The following is a 17,291-nucleotide window of genomic DNA, read 5'->3' on the forward strand; positions in this document are numbered from 1 at the left end:
TTTATATCAATGTATGATGATCAAATTATATTTATTGAGCCTTTTTAAGTTTTCAAAACTTTTGCTTTTTATACCATTTATTCTAAGTAATTGTTGTTCACATTTTTACATTTAACAACTATAATTTCCCAATTTAAATAAGTTAAGCTGTTTTTCTTTAGAAATAACAATAGAATAACACTTAACAGAGATCTTAATTACTTAGCCCGTCCTTATAATCTATCCTGAATACAATAGATTTAAATGTACCAGCTTGGAATGCCAATGGATTTCTCTGGGCAAAATATACAGCCTTGAAATATTCTTAAATGCTAAAAATATAGAATATTGTATACAGCCTATTGTCCACCAAAACATCAAAAAAAGAATATCTATACTTGGATTAATTATTGGAGGAGATTTTAATTATAACCATAAACGGGGGATATAAATTAAACACAACTAAAGGCAAAAATTTTAAATAAGTGATTCAAGAAAGAAGCTATGTTGAGTGATAAATATATGATACAACAATGAATGATAAAATTCTTAATTTACTGTTATTTTTATTAGTATATATCAACTTTATAAAAATAGAAAGAACTTTGCCATTGTATAGACCTTAAGTGAAAATAGAATAAAAAGATAAAAATAGCAGTTTAATTGAATAATAAATACTTTAATAACCAAACGGTAAAAAATAGAGGAAGCCTTCGAATTCGCCTATAGCACAACAAGAAGTCGACGAAGTTAAAAATGTATCCAAAGAGCAGCATACAAAAATAAGACGACAGTAAAAAATCTACACATCCATGCCTATACAAGTTTCGATTGGCTAGAACTACACATGCGCACTTGTTCTAATATAGCCTGAGGGTTTTCACAACTACGCGTCGTTTTCTATAACGCCTGGTTGTTTACCACAGTTGTAGTTAGAAGTTATTTTTTGGTTAATTTTGTATATACATTTTGTTGAGGTAATATAATTATTTCATAGGCAAAATTAGGGACAGATAATGCGAAAATAAGTGTATAAAGTATGAATTATTAGTAATATATTTCCATTCTATAACACAAATTTTGTAGATTGTTATGGAACAAAGGGTATATTTTTATGTTAAATAATATAGAAACAGCACTTATTTGAAGATTATAGTAAAGGTATGAATGAAATATGATCGTGTTTGTATACGTTTTCTGTCTATTTGTTATTATACTTATATCTTTCTGATTTTACAGATATTTCGAATCAATACAAATATGGCAGTAGAATCTTTGAACAATGCATTAAAAACAAATACACCAAGAAAGAATGCTAGGGTGTCAGTTGAACAACTATTAGATTCGTTTGATCTGGCAGATTTGATAATTTGGAAAAATATTTTGAACATTGAAAGACCAAACGCTAGTATATATCAGGATTGTATAATTATTAGGGCCCATAAGATAGCAGAACGTACAAAAAATAAGTATAAAATACATACAGTTCAACAAAATTCAGGCAAATTTGAAGTCAAATATTACAACAAAATTTATAATGTAATGTATAAACAAAAAAGCAAATAAGGAAAATGACATCGATAACAGAATCTACAATATATCTACAGATTCGAGATCAGTCAATTAAGAATCTCAAATTGAAATTGTTAATAACATAGAGGCGCTGCTTAAGAGATGTGTAAGATGAGAAAATGTAAGATTTGTTATTTTGATTCAAATATTTGTTTTAATATTTCATTTTTATGGTTTGCGTGTATGCCTCTAAATGTGTATTGCTTAGATTACATTTTCTTTATTTATTTTATTCCATTTATTGCAAAAAAATTTGTTAAATGAAGTAATATTTCGACATTATTTATCTGCTCCAAAATATAGGAGTTATATAAACCAAAAGAAATAATAAATCATAATGCTTCAAATCCTATGTTATCAATTTATTCCAACCACTTTCTACCACCACTAAGTACACCTTATATTTATACTATGCTGAAAATTCATGGCACTTCGTTTAAACATTTAGCTTTTTTCTTCTTTCGAAATATCCGTACAATCAGAAAGATATATGAATAATAAAAAAATGGACAGAAAAGCTATACAATCATGACCATATTTCATTCTTACATTTACTATAATCTTCAAATAAGTTCTGTTTCCATGTTATTTAACATAAAAATATATCCTTTGTTTCATAGCAATCTACAAAAGTGTTATAGTGTGTTAGTGTTAAGTGTTATAGTTATAGTGTTATAAAATGATAATATTTTAGTAATAATTCCTTACTTACCTTATTTTCGCATTATCTGCCGCTATTTATGCCTAACATAATAATTTTATCTCAACAAAAAATGTAAAGAAGAAATTAACCTAAAAATTACTTCTAACCACAACTGTGGTAAACAACAAGGCGTATATGGAAAAGGACGCGTAGTTGTGAAAACTCTCAGGCTAGATTAGAACAAGTGCGCATGTGCAGTTCTAGCCAATCGAAACTTGTATAGGCATTGATGTGTAGGTTTTTTACTCTCGTCTACAAAAATATCATAGCTATAGAGCGATCCATGAACTAGCCAAAGAAAAAAATCCAGAAGAAAATCCTATAAACAAGAGCTTACTTAACATAAACATTCAAAAGCTTACACGACAAATCCAAAAATTGAAACAAGAATAATCTAAATGCTTTGAGAACAAATTTCTTTATAACTTGGAGTGAGCTCTGTTTTGATCTAAATATTTATTTTCTTGTAGAGAAACGTATTTTGTAACGTATTTTATAACTGAAAAATTATATTTTTTCATTATTCTGAAGTTCTCTTATTTAATCAGCTATCCTTAATAGTATTCGGAGAAATTAAATTTATGAAAATTGCACTTTCAATTTCTGCTCATACAATATAATACCTACACACTCCATATTAAAATTGATACTAAATCTAGAGATATAAACAATACTACAACTTACTTGAGTCTTAAAAATAACAAGCATTAGCAGATTAACTTGGAATAAAAGCTTTATCTTTTTAAGCGAGTTTTATTTTCAATTTTGAATAATCAAAAAACGCTTCACTGTCAACTATTTATTAAAAACATTATTTAAAACTTTATATGTATAACGATAATTCATATTTATTAACTAGGTTAACGATTAGAGCAAATAATATATATACTCAAACCTAAATCCAATCTAAATGAGTTCTTTTCAACTTGCTCGAGATAGGTTTAGGTTTAGGAGGTTCCTCAGAGACTACTGGAACTGACGGAGGTGTAGTGGATGAACTTGGTTTCACATCAGCTGGAGGTGCTGGTTTTACTAAAAGAGTAAGCTTTTAATTTCGTTTATTTAATTAGTTGTAAGAAAATTGGTTTTATCGCATACCATAATACAAACCAGTTTATATAATGATTATAATTATTAGAGCGGATACTAAGTAGCTCGGTTTTTATCAAAAATTAAACATATTTTAAGAAAGAATAAATAAATTAATTATACAATATTATACCAGTAATGCATCACTAATTTTCCCAACATTCCGGTGGAACAAAGGTAACATATAGGAAGAATAATTCATCTTTTGGGATTATTCACGAATCTATTAAAATATTGGCGTTTATATTTTGTTACGTGAATTATAACAATATAATAAAGCATTGTCAATCGAAACAAGTAATAATAAGAGCATTCTGGGACATCAGATGAGCTGAAACTTTGATTTTAAGCGACATATTGCAAGATATAATCAAATATTTTTCATCTCAAACGCAAATTTTGAGCGCTTCTAAGTTTGAGCTTTTAATTACGCGTCAGCATACACTTTTGGCTCTTCATTTTATTATTGGATTTTCACTGTTCTTAAAACCCATAAAGTAAAACAAAAACTCCACGCTTATATTTTTTACAGATTTTATGACCAAATTTCTAATGTAACTACTGAAAGCATCTTCTTTCTTTAAACAGACCGAACAAATTTGTACACCCAATATAAATGGATTTTTTATATTAGATAAATAAAAAATTATGAAATATACTACCTGGCTCTTCTGCTTTAACTTCTGCTTGAGGTAAAATTTGACTGGTTTGGGGTTCCTCCTCAACTTTTTTTTCTTTTTCCTAAATATAATGGCAGAATTTAAATAATATATATAAATGGATAAAACTACATCAAAAAACTAATTCCTAGTGTAAGGGGCAACGTTTAATACTAAGCGATTTTTAATAATAGATTCGTTAACGAAATTGTTTAGCAGCATTTTGGTAAAAGAATAGATGGGAGGTTAAATTGTTCGTTATAACCCTACAGCCTAATATGAATAATTATACCAATGTAAAGCCATTTTATTGCTTTAAATATACCCAATTATGTTTCAAAAGGCAACTAAAGCGAATGATAATATCAGCTTATGAGAGATTAGGTTGCGATTTCAAAGATTTTTTATTAACAAACTATAGAAAGGTATGGTTGATAGGAATTATTTTTGAAGGGCTATAGTGAGTATGACATTACTGACAAAAGTTAGCTGAAAAACTTAAAGAAAATATATGAAACGAACCACATGTATGATTAAAAAAAATTGGAATATTGATACCATTGACACCACGGAATGAATTATTAGAAGAATATTATTTATTTATAAATTATTATTTTTAAAATTGTCTTAAAAATTAGTATACTTAATTTATAAAAAATTGATTAATTCAAATTGCAGAAGTATATATAGGACAGGAAGAGCATCTTGTTTATAAATTTTTATGAAATATATAGTCATATGGTTTGATAATAAAGAATAAAAGATCAAGATACTGACAACAGGCGCATGGTTGTACAATGATGAATCTTAACGGCATAAAAAATTGATAAGAATATACCAAAATAACCAAGTTGCAGTAGCCTTCTATACAGCTAAAATAAGCTTTTTTCGAGTATTTGTTTTTCCAATTTCTATGTGTAAGTCTTGGACACTGTTATAGTCTAATATCTATATGCTGGAAGTATTCCAAGTACTATAATTAAACAAATTGTGAATTTTTCTTCAAAGCTTTACTTAATATTCAATAACAAACATTATCATGATCTTACAGTGATCTAAAGAGTAAAAAAACTTCCGTAACTTTATAAAGTTAAAAATAACATATCACAAGAATGTTCGAGATCCTGCGGCACTTCCCTTTGCAGGTTTCTCAGTGTCATTTAATCAGCGTATTATAAACATATATACCTTTAATGGAATTACACACAATATGTAATCGAAAACTATTGTTTAAAAAATACCTTGATATGATAAAGGAAACTATACCGTTCAGCATTAACAAAATATATCTGGGAAGTACTGGAAAGTACTAGGGAAAGTAGCTATCTCCGAGTTAAAGAACGTTAAACAACTTAACAGTATCCAAGAAATTGACGTTCAAGGGTGACGTTATATATAATTTGTTTTTTTTTGTAACGTAGAAAAAATGTAGCAATGATAAGAACAGCGGATCGCCATCAAGTTCTGGCACAATGGTATCTATTCTAGGTTCATTAATTCCAAGTGTCTATAAATTTATTTGCAATGAAACAAAAATTCGAGAGAACTTTGAGATATTTTTTATAGAATTTCTATAATGATAATCACTATACGTAATTTTTTTAATTCGTACATATAGACAAAATATTTTCCTATCTATTACTTTTATTATATTTTCAAAGTTATGAAAATACCAAAACATTTTTATCTCATATACCGGCCAACATTTAGCAAAAAAATATATCTTTTAATAAATAAACTATAGTCTACACTTAATAAAGCTAAAAGTTAATTCAGACTATTTTTAACTTTGCAATAATTTTAGTTAAATTATGGCAATTTGTTCAATTTAATAGCAATGAAACCAATGAGTTCTACAAAAACTAATGCCACGGTGAAGGATGAACCTTACGTCAGCAGTAGCGCGCTTAACAGAAATAATGTTATTTTAACAATCTTCCAAAAAATAAATTCGAATATGTATATGTAACTTAACATTTTGATCGTATTATGGAGCGAATTGGATCTATTAAAATGAAGTCAACAGTCTAATCTAAGAAAGATCTATTAAAAAATATCTGGAAAAATATCCACTATCCAGAAGTGTAAATATTTATTTTCAAAATGGCTCAGGATGCAGTAGAAATTTATTATTATGTACGGAAAATATATATTTATACTTACGTCATCTATCACAACATTTTCATTTATAGACTGATTCACAGCAGGTTTCACATCTTCAGTTTTAGTAGTGAACTCCATCGGTTTAACCAACCCATCTGCGAAATATCAACGCCATTATTATCAATAATGTTTTATTTAGTAAATAGTAAATAAGATTGAATTTGGATCAGCGTTAATGGTAAGTAAATTATTGCTATGGTACATACGTATACTGATAATAAAAAAGGAAATAATAAAACAAAACATTAATAATACATACAAAGTAATTCTTTATAACAATCATTAACACTACAATTGTGGTATTTGAAATTATTATCTTCTTGCTTCTAAAATATAATTTTTTTAATTCGATAAAAACTTAAATTTAATCTTTATAAAAATGATATATCAGTATTAATTAAATAGATTTGTGATTATCATCGTAATTATTTTCTGTAGTAATAAATTTTTTATAATACAGTTTCAATGGTTCTAGTTTCATATTACCTGTAACACATGCGTAATTATTTTGGTTTGGGTACTAGGTACTTTTTCCTCTAGATTTAATACGGTTTATAATCTTTTCAATTTATTTAAATCAACTATTTCAGATACGCAGCTTTCTCAACATATATAGGTGTATATTGTCATCATCTCTATTATATAAATGCCTGTTTATAAAATAAGCATCTTACGTCTTTTTCATGTATATGTTTATGTATCTGCATTCATCCTTGAATCAACATTCAACAAGTTTTAATCGTATTATCGAAACTATCTTCAAATAAGCTTTTTTTTAATTGTAGTGATTTATTATTTGTAGTCCATTAATATAAAATCTGCATACATTATTATCTACTACTTTCAATACGATGGTCTTGTAATATCATAAAATTTTTTAATGATGCAAAACGGGCTTCAAAAGAGGCTTGTTTAAACTGCTGGGTTTGGTTTTTTGTCCAAAAATTCCAGAAGTCAATCAATTAAAACAGCAGATGTATTATATATTTATGAATTGAAAAAACTGAAATGACTTAAAATCAATATATTTAAAACAATTTGGTGTTAATATTAGAATAATAGAACGAAGAAACTTATTGAATAATCTAATAATTATTATAATAAATTTTACTATTTATAGAATTTTGATAAATCCCATAATAAAGTGAGTTATTAAAATAAGTTCCGAAAGCTCCACCTATTCGTAAAAATAGAACTGAAAATTCGAAGCCATTATAATTTTTATCATATCATAGAAAGTAAAAAGTTCCGTGGAAGAGGTATTTTGGCTCCGATTCGAGTTCTCCGTCTCTAAAAGTTAGCTAGGAAAGTTAGAAGGATTCTTATCTTCAAACCGAAAATGGAATGAAAAAGAATAAACTCAGATTATTATTGAATACTTTCAAAACAATTGAATGTAGATATTCATGAAAAATATCCGGTCTATAAAAGAAAAAATATATTTGCTTCAAGCTAACGAACCTTAACATATCTCAAAATATCATTACTAAAGTTAGTGCATTAAAATAAGAAACTATTTGAAAATCCAGTTAATTTTCCTAGTATAGCTCCTTCTGACTTCTCACATTTAAAAGAAATTATATCGTCTATCTCCAGAATCTATCTCTTTATTAGATATATGTAAAACAAATATAAATAACTTACCTTTTTCGCTGACATCTTTGATATCATCCGATAAAATATCCTTTGTTGATGACGCCTCTTCCACCTTGGTCTCTTCTTTGATGGATTTAGTTAATATGGGCTTTAACTCAGAACCTGAGGTCGAAGCGCCTTTTTCCTCTGAACTTGCATCAGACTTAATGCTGCGTTTAATTTTCTTCGACATTAGTCTGATTGCTCTTGATTCAGTTTCGGGAAGCACGTCAGTTGGTTTTGAATCAGTTTTGTAATCCTCTTCTATCTTTTTCGACATGAATTTGACGTATGCACGCCTAGCTCCTTTGGGCAGCTCGCCAAGTTTAGGATTGTACTCTACAATTACAAATGTAAACTATTCATAGAGATGTAATAAAAATCCATATATTATTATACTAGTAATTCTTAATATTCGTAATAGTTCGTTATTTCATTCTCTTTATATATGACATTCTGTTTATATATGTACAACGTTATATAACAGTCTAAGCTTAAAAAATTTAAGCTTATATTGTTAAAGTATGTTTCGCCAAAATATTTGTACGAAAATTTGTCACTTTTAGCTGTCTTAATAATGAAAATAACTTTATTAGTTTTCAAAATATTCATGATGGTTTAGTAAAATAATATGATATGTCGAAAGAAAATAATTTAATCAGCGTAACAATCTTATCATCAGATAAGTTTAGTCGTAACATTGTAGCCATCAAAAAAATATAAAATCACTTGAATGATACTTTTAAGATTATATGCTATCATTATTTCCCAATAATATCATTATCTCAATATTATTTCACTATTACCATTTACAATTATTTGATGATACTGTAATCTATATGTGATATGATATTCTTAACCAAGTGTCAATGTTAGTCTCTACGATCTTGATCTTGAGCCTTTTTTAGATCTACTCGCTATGCTTTCGACAGACATATCCAAACCAATTTACGTATTTGGATTGGTTCCTCAACCGTACACTGTGATTCTTGCATATTAATCGAATGACTTCATTTCTAATACAATCTCGAAGATAAATATTTAGAATTTGCATCGCATTTCAATATCTTCAAACTTACAGATATTAGACTGTAACAGTGTCGGATCCATAGAGAAGGGTTAGCAAAATAAGTGTTGAAAGTAACCGGATCTTAATCTTGATTGTAATATGTCTTCGGTTTCACACGTACCATATTAGAAAAGTAATATATATTCCATTATTACTTCAGTTATAGATGCCACTTTCTATTCCTTTATTACTGATCTCAAGTGCTTGAATGCCCACACTGACTCTAACTGGATACCATTGATATATACAATACCAAGCTTTACAATACTTTAGCCTTTAAATCAGTTAATACTTTAGTCTTCATAAATTCATACATTTTTAACCCATATGGCTCTGGAATGCGGACTATATCGTAAAAAATCATATCAGTTACCGAGCTGACATAACAGGTCAATTGAAAAGTCCCCGGACTGCCACATAAATAGCGCTACTAGAATTAATTCCATAAGTTTTTTAGTTAGCTCTAAGCCTCAAAAGATGCGTGTATAAATTTGACGGCTCTCGGGTCATTAGTTTGTGAATTATAGTATTTTAAGTGAAGCAAGTTTTGTTATTGTGAATAAAACGGAATTTCGCGTTTTGATAAAATATTGCTCTTTGAAGTGAAAAAATACAGTAGAAGCAAAAACTTGGCTTGATGCCGAGTTTCCGGATACTGCCCCAGGAAAATCAACCAACAAGAATTGATATGTTAAGTTTAGAAGTGGTGAAATGAGCACCGAAAACGGTGAACACAGTGAACGCCCAAAAGGGGCTGTTACCGACGAAAACATTAAAAACATCCACAAAATGATTTTGAATGACCGTAAATTGAAACTGAATGAAATAGCAGACACTCTAAAGATATCAACTGAACGCGTACATCATATCATTCACGAATATTTGGGTTTGAGAAAGCTCTGTGCAAAGAGGGTACCGAGCGGGCTCACTTGTGACCAAAAACAACGACGAGTTGATGGTTCGGAGCAGTGTTTGAAGATGATCAAGCGTAATATACCGGAGTTTTTGCATCGATATGTGACAATGGATGAAACATGGCTCCATCATTTCACTCCGAAGCCCAGTCGACAGTGATCCGAGTGGACACGATGAACCCGCTCCAAAGCGTGGGAAAATGTAACAGTCGGCTGACAAGGTTATGGCATCTCTATTTTACGATGCACATGGAATAATTTTCATTGACTACCTTTAAAAAAGAAGGATCATCAACAGCGACTATTACATAGCGTTGTTGGACCGTTTGAAGGACAAAATCACCGAAATACGGCCGCATTTGAAGAAAAAGAAAGTGCTGCTTCACCAAAACAATGTACCGTCTCAAAAATCCATGAATTGGGCTTCGACTTGCTCCCTCATCTACCGAAAATTTCCAGATCTGGCCCCCAGCAACTATTTGTTCTCAGATCTCAAAAGAATGCTAGTTGAGAAGAAATTTTCGTCGAATGAAAAGGTGATCGACGAAACTGAGGCCTATTTTGAAGCAAAGGACAAGTCGTACTACAAAAATGATATCTAAATGTTGGAGGGTCGCTGTAAACACTGTATCACTCTTGAAGGGAATTATGTTGAATAAAAAAAATAATTTTTCCAAAAAATTGTGTTTACTATGGTAGGTCGGGTCTTTTCAATTGACCTGTTAGGTCCACTAAAAACCATTTTAGTGTTAAATACTGAGACCGTACTGGCGTTAAGAATTTGATATATTTCATTCCAACCATTCTTGTCAAGCTACTTATTTTTTTTGTGATGAGGATAAATACAACCTGGTTATTGTAACCTTTTTTCTTTTAACTCTAAACAATTCATACAAACCTTTCCTAGTTTGTATAACTTGTTTAGAGTGATACTAAGGTATTTAAATGTTCATAATTTCACTAATTAATCACTAATTAATACACTTTTATAGAATTTTTCTACTCGTTTAGTTTGGATAAATACTACTCTCTTAATAATATTAATATCATTAATATATCTTAACATTATGAGGTATATGTATGATTCATATATACATCATATATACTATAAGTTTTACTAATATATTATGATTCAATTACAAAATTTTCTGCATACCTATCAATTTTTCATCTTCAACTGGTCCTTCATTCGCATTCGAAATAATATATTGTCTCAAACTCTGTCTCCTTAACCGTAACTGTTCCGCTTCTTGGGCCGATCCAATTGGATCACTCTTGTTCTTCTTCACCAGTTCGTTCCAATTTCGCTTACTTGCCTTTGAACTATTCCTACGCTTTAAAGCCCTGGCCAACTCTACGAACACGTTCTTCGACTCCTTTAGATTCATCTGGATTTCGTTCACTAAGCTCTCGGTAATGCCAATATGGAAATCATTAAGAATACGACGTTCCATAGTTTTCGTCTTCTTTCCAGAAACTGTAATAAATTTGTTATAAATAAAATATACATAATATAAAAACTGATGAAATACTAAATTAACTAATATATTATTATTTTTGATTATTTTTTTTAAATAAATAATTGAAAACATATAAACTAATAAACATATTGTAAATTTAATATAAATTATAATAACATATTATTTAAGAATATTGTTCAGAATATAGACCGTGGGAACTTGTTCTAGAATCAATGTCTTTATAGAACAATTATTCGAATTAAATTGAATTCACAGAACTTGGACTTGGAGAACTTGAAGGGCAATGTTCTCTTTTATAAAACTGATATAAGGATGTATTTATGAAGAGGGTAGTGAAGGTCCAAGGAATAAAATTGGAGTAATGGATGGGGAGGGGATTCAACAAGCCAACCTCAGCCCTGGAAAGAAGATCAGCAATTATGTGAAAGGTACGAGTGGAGTAGTGGAGATGATGAGTTAATTACAGGATCGGAAGACACCCAGCGATATTCTAAGAGCAGTATTTGTAAATAAATGCAACTTTTAAATCATTAAAACCAAAACCGACAATGAGGATATAATGGGGCAGCATTACCAGAAGAGCTTTGGGATCAGATTTCTCAGAGTCAAACAACAAAAGTAAACAATATTGGAAATGTATATTTCAGGGTACAATGATTAGCGTCTATATACTCAAAATAACTCAATAACGTGAAATGGAAAAGTGTAAAGTTATATAGGGAAATGTTACAACTATCGAATTTAACAGTTAGGTTGTTTAACGGTTGTTAACATTGACACTTTTCATCAAAATATGGCTTATAAAAATACATGCAAACAATTAATAAATAGGCCCATGCTGTTATACTATTAGCTGTGGTCAAGGTCGTCCTTGACCTTGATTCCTGCTCCTCCTACTGCTTCAAGAATAATTTAAACTTAATACACATTAAAATTCCGCATGGATGTATGTTATGTTTCTAATTATCCATACCGTTATATACGACAAGCCGCACTAATAGCCAGGTAAGATAAGAATGAGCTCTAAACTGTTCAGTAGCCTTCAGTGTAAGCTTATTACCTAGGACCGTATGGAAGTATTAAAAATCAAATTCAATCACCAAAAAAGAAATCCAAAAAGAATGACGGCTCCATTTACATACATAAATAAGGTATGTTTATGGGTAAACAGCCAGTTACAACTGGCTATAAAACAGAAGTTGTTCTAATAACAAATCGAAAATTATTTACAAACATTAGTATTAAGGAACGTAGTATAAAATGGGATCCAGTAGATTTATTCTTGAAGTTAGTAATTGACAATACATTTTACCGAGCAGGTTAGCAAAACCAGATACCGACGGCTGTAACAGAACGCCAAAAAATATAATTAAGATGTAGCAGGAATAAATTAAATAATACTTTATAGACGATTGAAATCTTTTAATTTACAATCAATTACATCAAACAGTTATCAACAAAATATTAAAATAGACAATAACAAACAAACAATGACAAATAAAAGTAAATGAGATGAAATTATCCGATCAAATTTACCGACAAAAGACTAAACAACCTGCCATTAGAAGACAAACGAAAAGAAAAGAAGGATGTTAATAGCAAATTAGCCAAGTTGCAAATAAAATATAAACAATTATATCAGCTCCTTGGGAGAGCATCTGAAATATTAAAAGATTAGGATTTATAGTCAAGTGCTAAAGACCAACATGACCTTGATATACAATTGTGCACTGGCACAGCAATATAAGGAATATTCAAATACTTCGGAACAAGGTCCAACGTAACGTACTTTGGCATGTACGCAATAAAAATTTGCTTCTCTAGAAGATCTAGAAATATTTACGGTCAAAGAAGAAATCAAAAGGTTTACCGGAAAATAAACCCAGGCTCCACCTCTACGAAAACCCAAAGTAAAAAGTACATAATTTTTACAAAAAGAGAATACAAAAACAACATAAATCTTACTTTGTGTTTCTTCAATTGTTATAGTAGGAGTTTCCATTCCATTTTTCCTCAATATCTCGATTAATTCGTAACGCAATGATGATATATCTTGACGTATTTCCATAACATCATCAGCCGTAATTCCAAAATCATCACGCTTTCGCTGTTCAGCGGTAACGTATCGTCTTACTAATAGTTTCATAATAGCTTCATACCGTTCTCTAGCTACTTCCTTTGATTTATTCTAAAATATTGAATTATTAGAACAAGCAGTAAGTGATAAAATTAAGACCAAGGACAAAACGACATAAAGAGTATCAATTAAATTATGTATTATAAATAATCTAAATTTTATTACGAGTAGTTTTACATCTTTAATTAAAATATAGGTACACAAATATAGGGTATAATTCCATCTTGTTTCTTACTTCAAACTAACGATAAACTTTCTAATTACTTTTAGGTCTCCACTAACCTCCAGACTTCTTTTAACGTTGGCTTAAGTTACTTTTTTAACATATTTTACATTAGATATTCTTAGTACAATCTTAATTTACAAATGAATTTATTGTTGCTTTTCTATTGTACTTGTAACAACATACAAGAAAGATAAATGTAGAATATATTTAGTAATTTATAGTAAAGAAGTTTGAAGAAGATGAATTGAAGGAGCTACTGGGTCAAGATTATATGGAGCTTCTGGGCAGTTCTTTTAACTCCCCATATATTGTATAATATTGTAGAACTGACATAATTTTCAACGGAAACAGTTTTTTAATACTTCAAATAATATAAATACTTACCATATATGTTCAATTACCCTTAAGTTAAAATTAGTAAATATTTTTCAAGCTCTGCAATAGTACTTTTTATATTATCTTGACGATTTAGAGATAATTTAACAATATTGAAGGTGGAACTCCATCGAGCCCCATAAACCCCTAAGATTTTAATGATAAAACTACGTTAATTGGCTTTAAATTAATTTTAGTTTTTATTAATAAAGATATATTAATGTTTCAAGTAATATTATACTTTATATTATTTATGTACAAAACATCCAACTTCAGTAAAAGTAACCGAAAATAAAATATTAATGGATTAGTTCAGCTACTAAACAAATAACACAACTTATTATACCGGAATATTATAAGAGTAAACAAAGAAACTGCACTGAGTGAAATAAAAAATACAATACTTACTTTGAAGCTAGCGGAACTTATATTACGTTTTTTGCAACCCATAGAGCGCATAATAACTTTCGGTGGCGGTATAATGTTGAATGGTGGTGGCAAAGAATCCCCGTCATCAAAATAACTGATCCATAAACGGCTTCTAGCAAACTTCCATTCGGTATCAGACCGTTCCTAAAAGCATTAACGCTAAAATCGGTATTTAACACCTTCATTATTGTACTTACCGAAATAATTTGATATGAATTACTCATCATAGCAATAAGCATATTCAAAAGCACTATCACATTGATTACCGAGTAAGAACCAAACATTAACAGAGCCCAAAATCGTGTAAACCCTTTAATACCTGTCAATTCGAAACACATTAAATCAACCAAACCAAAACTCGCCCAAAACAAAGACTGTGATGTTTCAAATAGGCTAAAAACAATTTATTTTAATTAAATTACTGAAATAATATATAATATTAGTGTTATTAAACAATATAATAAATAATTAATTATTTTTAATATAAATACATGACCTTCTAATAAAAATGACTAATACTTAAAACTTTAAATACTTTAAAAGTTAACTGTAAGTTACTTACTTGGCATATCTTCTCCAAATAGTACAAGCTTTGTCATTATTATCGAAATCAGGCAAACCATTGTGCAGATGGTAACATTTATTCTTCTCCAACTCAGCATAGTACCACAGTAACTGATTCAACCCTACCAATATGCTTTCATAAGCTAACTTCAGTTATTTGTTACACATTAAAACTTACCACAGCCGAAAGCAAAAAGAACGAGCGTATAAATGAAGAAGAATTTAACAATATCAATAATCATACGACCTAGAGATATCTGAAGAGGCCCCAGATGCGGATTAACGCTGAATATATGTACCAATTTCAAGAAACTGAAACAAAAATAAAGCAAATCGTTTTCAGTGGGAAATGCAAGAGTGGGAATCATCTTTGTATATAGAGATCATCAGAGAGATCATCAACAGATTATTACACATTTGTGGCTGTATCAGATAAAAAAAGAAAATAAATTGGTAGATTTGTAATACTAGAAAGAAGTTAACAGCAACTGGATACAGCATTAACAGGATTTTTAGACTCTTAGATATCAAATATAAGATGAACTTGCTACATCGCAACATGTTGATCTCGTAACTATATTAAAAGTCCCAATACACTCAGTATTAATAGTACTCAGTAACTTAATGTAGAATAACGAAAACAATTGTCGATCTTGAGAAAATTCACTAATTAAATAGGGATGTTAGCAAAAACTGTAACAAGAAAGGAACAGGACAGGAAATTGAGCAACAGGAGTAAATCTTTCAACGACTACGTTAAAAAAGCAAGTGCAACCTTAGTAAAGTCACAAGATGAGATATATTCGTTGATACAAATGTTAGGCTTCAATAATTATTCAGGATATAGCCAAGTGAAATTAATTAATAAAAGACTAAAGTATTGACAACTGACGAATCACCTGCTAATGTAAGTTTCAACAGGGTTCGCTCAACTTCGGGAACTTTTACTCTAAGGTGTTGCGTGTAGAAAGAATAAAATACTACAATCAAGACTAAAAGCTCACTCTTTTCAACACGTATCTCTGCCAATTCTGTATGGTTTCGGGACTTGAACACTGTTACAGTATAGTTGTAAGCTCTTTAGATCTTTCATATGCGATGCTAAGGCAAATTCTACATATCTTCTCTACTCAGTCGAGATTAAAAATTAAGGTATTCTATTTTGAAGCTACAGTTAGTACACGGTTGAGAAAAACGGAATGAATAAATCCAGAGACGAAGATAACAATAGTTCTGTTCTGTCGATTGGAAGGTGAATTAATTTGTTACAGATTAGGAATCTGAATATGTTCTGATCATTTTGATATAATTCGACGACAAAATAAAAATATTATCATCACTGACTATCAAAGATAAATGTGTTCTGATAACTCAAATGTAGAAAATAGTGATGTGAACAATATAACCACGAGATTGTTATCGACTGCAGTTAACCAATTTAAAGAAAATATAGTATGACAACGATATTCAATAAATTTGCAACATGGTAAGATATACTTAACAACGCTTAAAAGGATAGCCATATGGCCACCTCTGTATTAATCGGAGTCGCTTTCATTTTTATGCAGATACTTGAAAAAGGCTTTTTGATGCTGGAAAGAAACATATGCCTTTTTCTGACAATAAGTTAAAATGCAGCAAAAATCTATAACAAATAATGCAGTACATAATATTCAATATAAAATCTAAAATAGCAGAAATTAATTCACACCTCTTACGACATTGTCATATATATGTTATGCTATACAGTGAGCTTAAAATATAAAAATATGCTTTAAATAAAAACAAGCTAAATATGGTGAATAAGCTGGATACTGAACTTTAATAAAATGTTGTCTTGGTAGATTTCTTCTTCAATATCTTTTTCCCAATCCCAAATATTAATGCAAACTGCTTTTTGGCTATGTTCTGGGCAATTTTCACTATTTTCACACCATTTGATCTGATTTGATTCAAGATCATAGTAGTAAACCTAAGTCCCATTATTGTGTGATGACGACGGCAAAATAATTTTAATGTTTTTGAGGGTTGATATAGTTCTAATGTTAACACATACAGCAAGCATCCTGAGCACAGCTAAGTTTGTCTAAATTTTTTTTAAGAGATATGAAAATTGAAATTGCCAAGTTCTTAATTCCACTTAAAGTTATTTTGAAGTTCACAGATGAGAACAGGGCCAGAGAGATATTAAGAATTCTATTATATTTTTACCTGTTTCGAATAACATACAAAATATTGTTTATGCATAGAACATTTCTTAGCCTCCGATATCTCAATAAAATAAGCAGCCAGATAC

At 29.7% G+C, this 17,291-nt stretch overlaps 2 protein-coding genes across 3 annotated transcripts in view; one reads left to right on the top strand and one right to left on the bottom strand.

Moving 5' to 3' along the window:
• Positions 1–3,038: 3,038 nt before the first annotated feature.
• The window catches only part of trp (transient receptor potential), a 31,390-nt gene continuing 17,137 nt past the window's right edge, over positions 3,039–17,291 (bottom strand). Inside the window, exons 11-20 of one of the 2 annotated variants that reach the window (XM_076399234.1) lie at positions 15,174–15,307; positions 14,994–15,117; positions 14,629–14,824; positions 14,411–14,575; positions 13,230–13,452; positions 10,940–11,260; positions 7,810–8,139; positions 6,166–6,260; positions 4,006–4,084; positions 3,039–3,286 (exon numbers count right to left, since the gene is read on the bottom strand). In XM_076399234.1, the coding sequence (XP_076255349.1) occupies positions 3,150–3,286; positions 4,006–4,084; positions 6,166–6,260; positions 7,810–8,139; positions 10,940–11,260; positions 13,230–13,452; positions 14,411–14,575; positions 14,629–14,824; positions 14,994–15,117; positions 15,174–15,307 (1,804 nt within the window). In that variant the 3' untranslated portion in view covers positions 3,039–3,149. The remainder of the gene's footprint in view (positions 3,287–4,005; positions 4,085–6,165; positions 6,261–7,809; positions 8,140–10,939; positions 11,261–13,229; positions 13,453–14,410; positions 14,576–14,628; positions 14,825–14,993; positions 15,118–15,173; positions 15,308–17,291) is intronic. The other variant, XM_076399235.1, reaches the window with a different exon arrangement.
• trpl (transient receptor potential-like) overlaps positions 6,206–17,291 on the top strand; it is a 57,147-nt gene continuing 46,061 nt past the window's right edge. Inside the window, exon 1 of the mRNA XM_076399233.1 lies at positions 6,206–6,343. Within this exon, the coding sequence (XP_076255348.1) occupies positions 6,341–6,343 (3 nt within the window). The 5' untranslated portion in view covers positions 6,206–6,340. The remainder of the gene's footprint in view (positions 6,344–17,291) is intronic.

Source organism: Rhynchophorus ferrugineus, unplaced genomic scaffold, assembly GCF_030347505.1.
Source record: "Rhynchophorus ferrugineus isolate W39M unplaced genomic scaffold, kcgeb_rfMv2 rfM3, whole genome shotgun sequence".
Lineage (NCBI taxonomy): Eukaryota > Metazoa > Arthropoda > Insecta > Coleoptera > Curculionidae > Rhynchophorus > Rhynchophorus ferrugineus.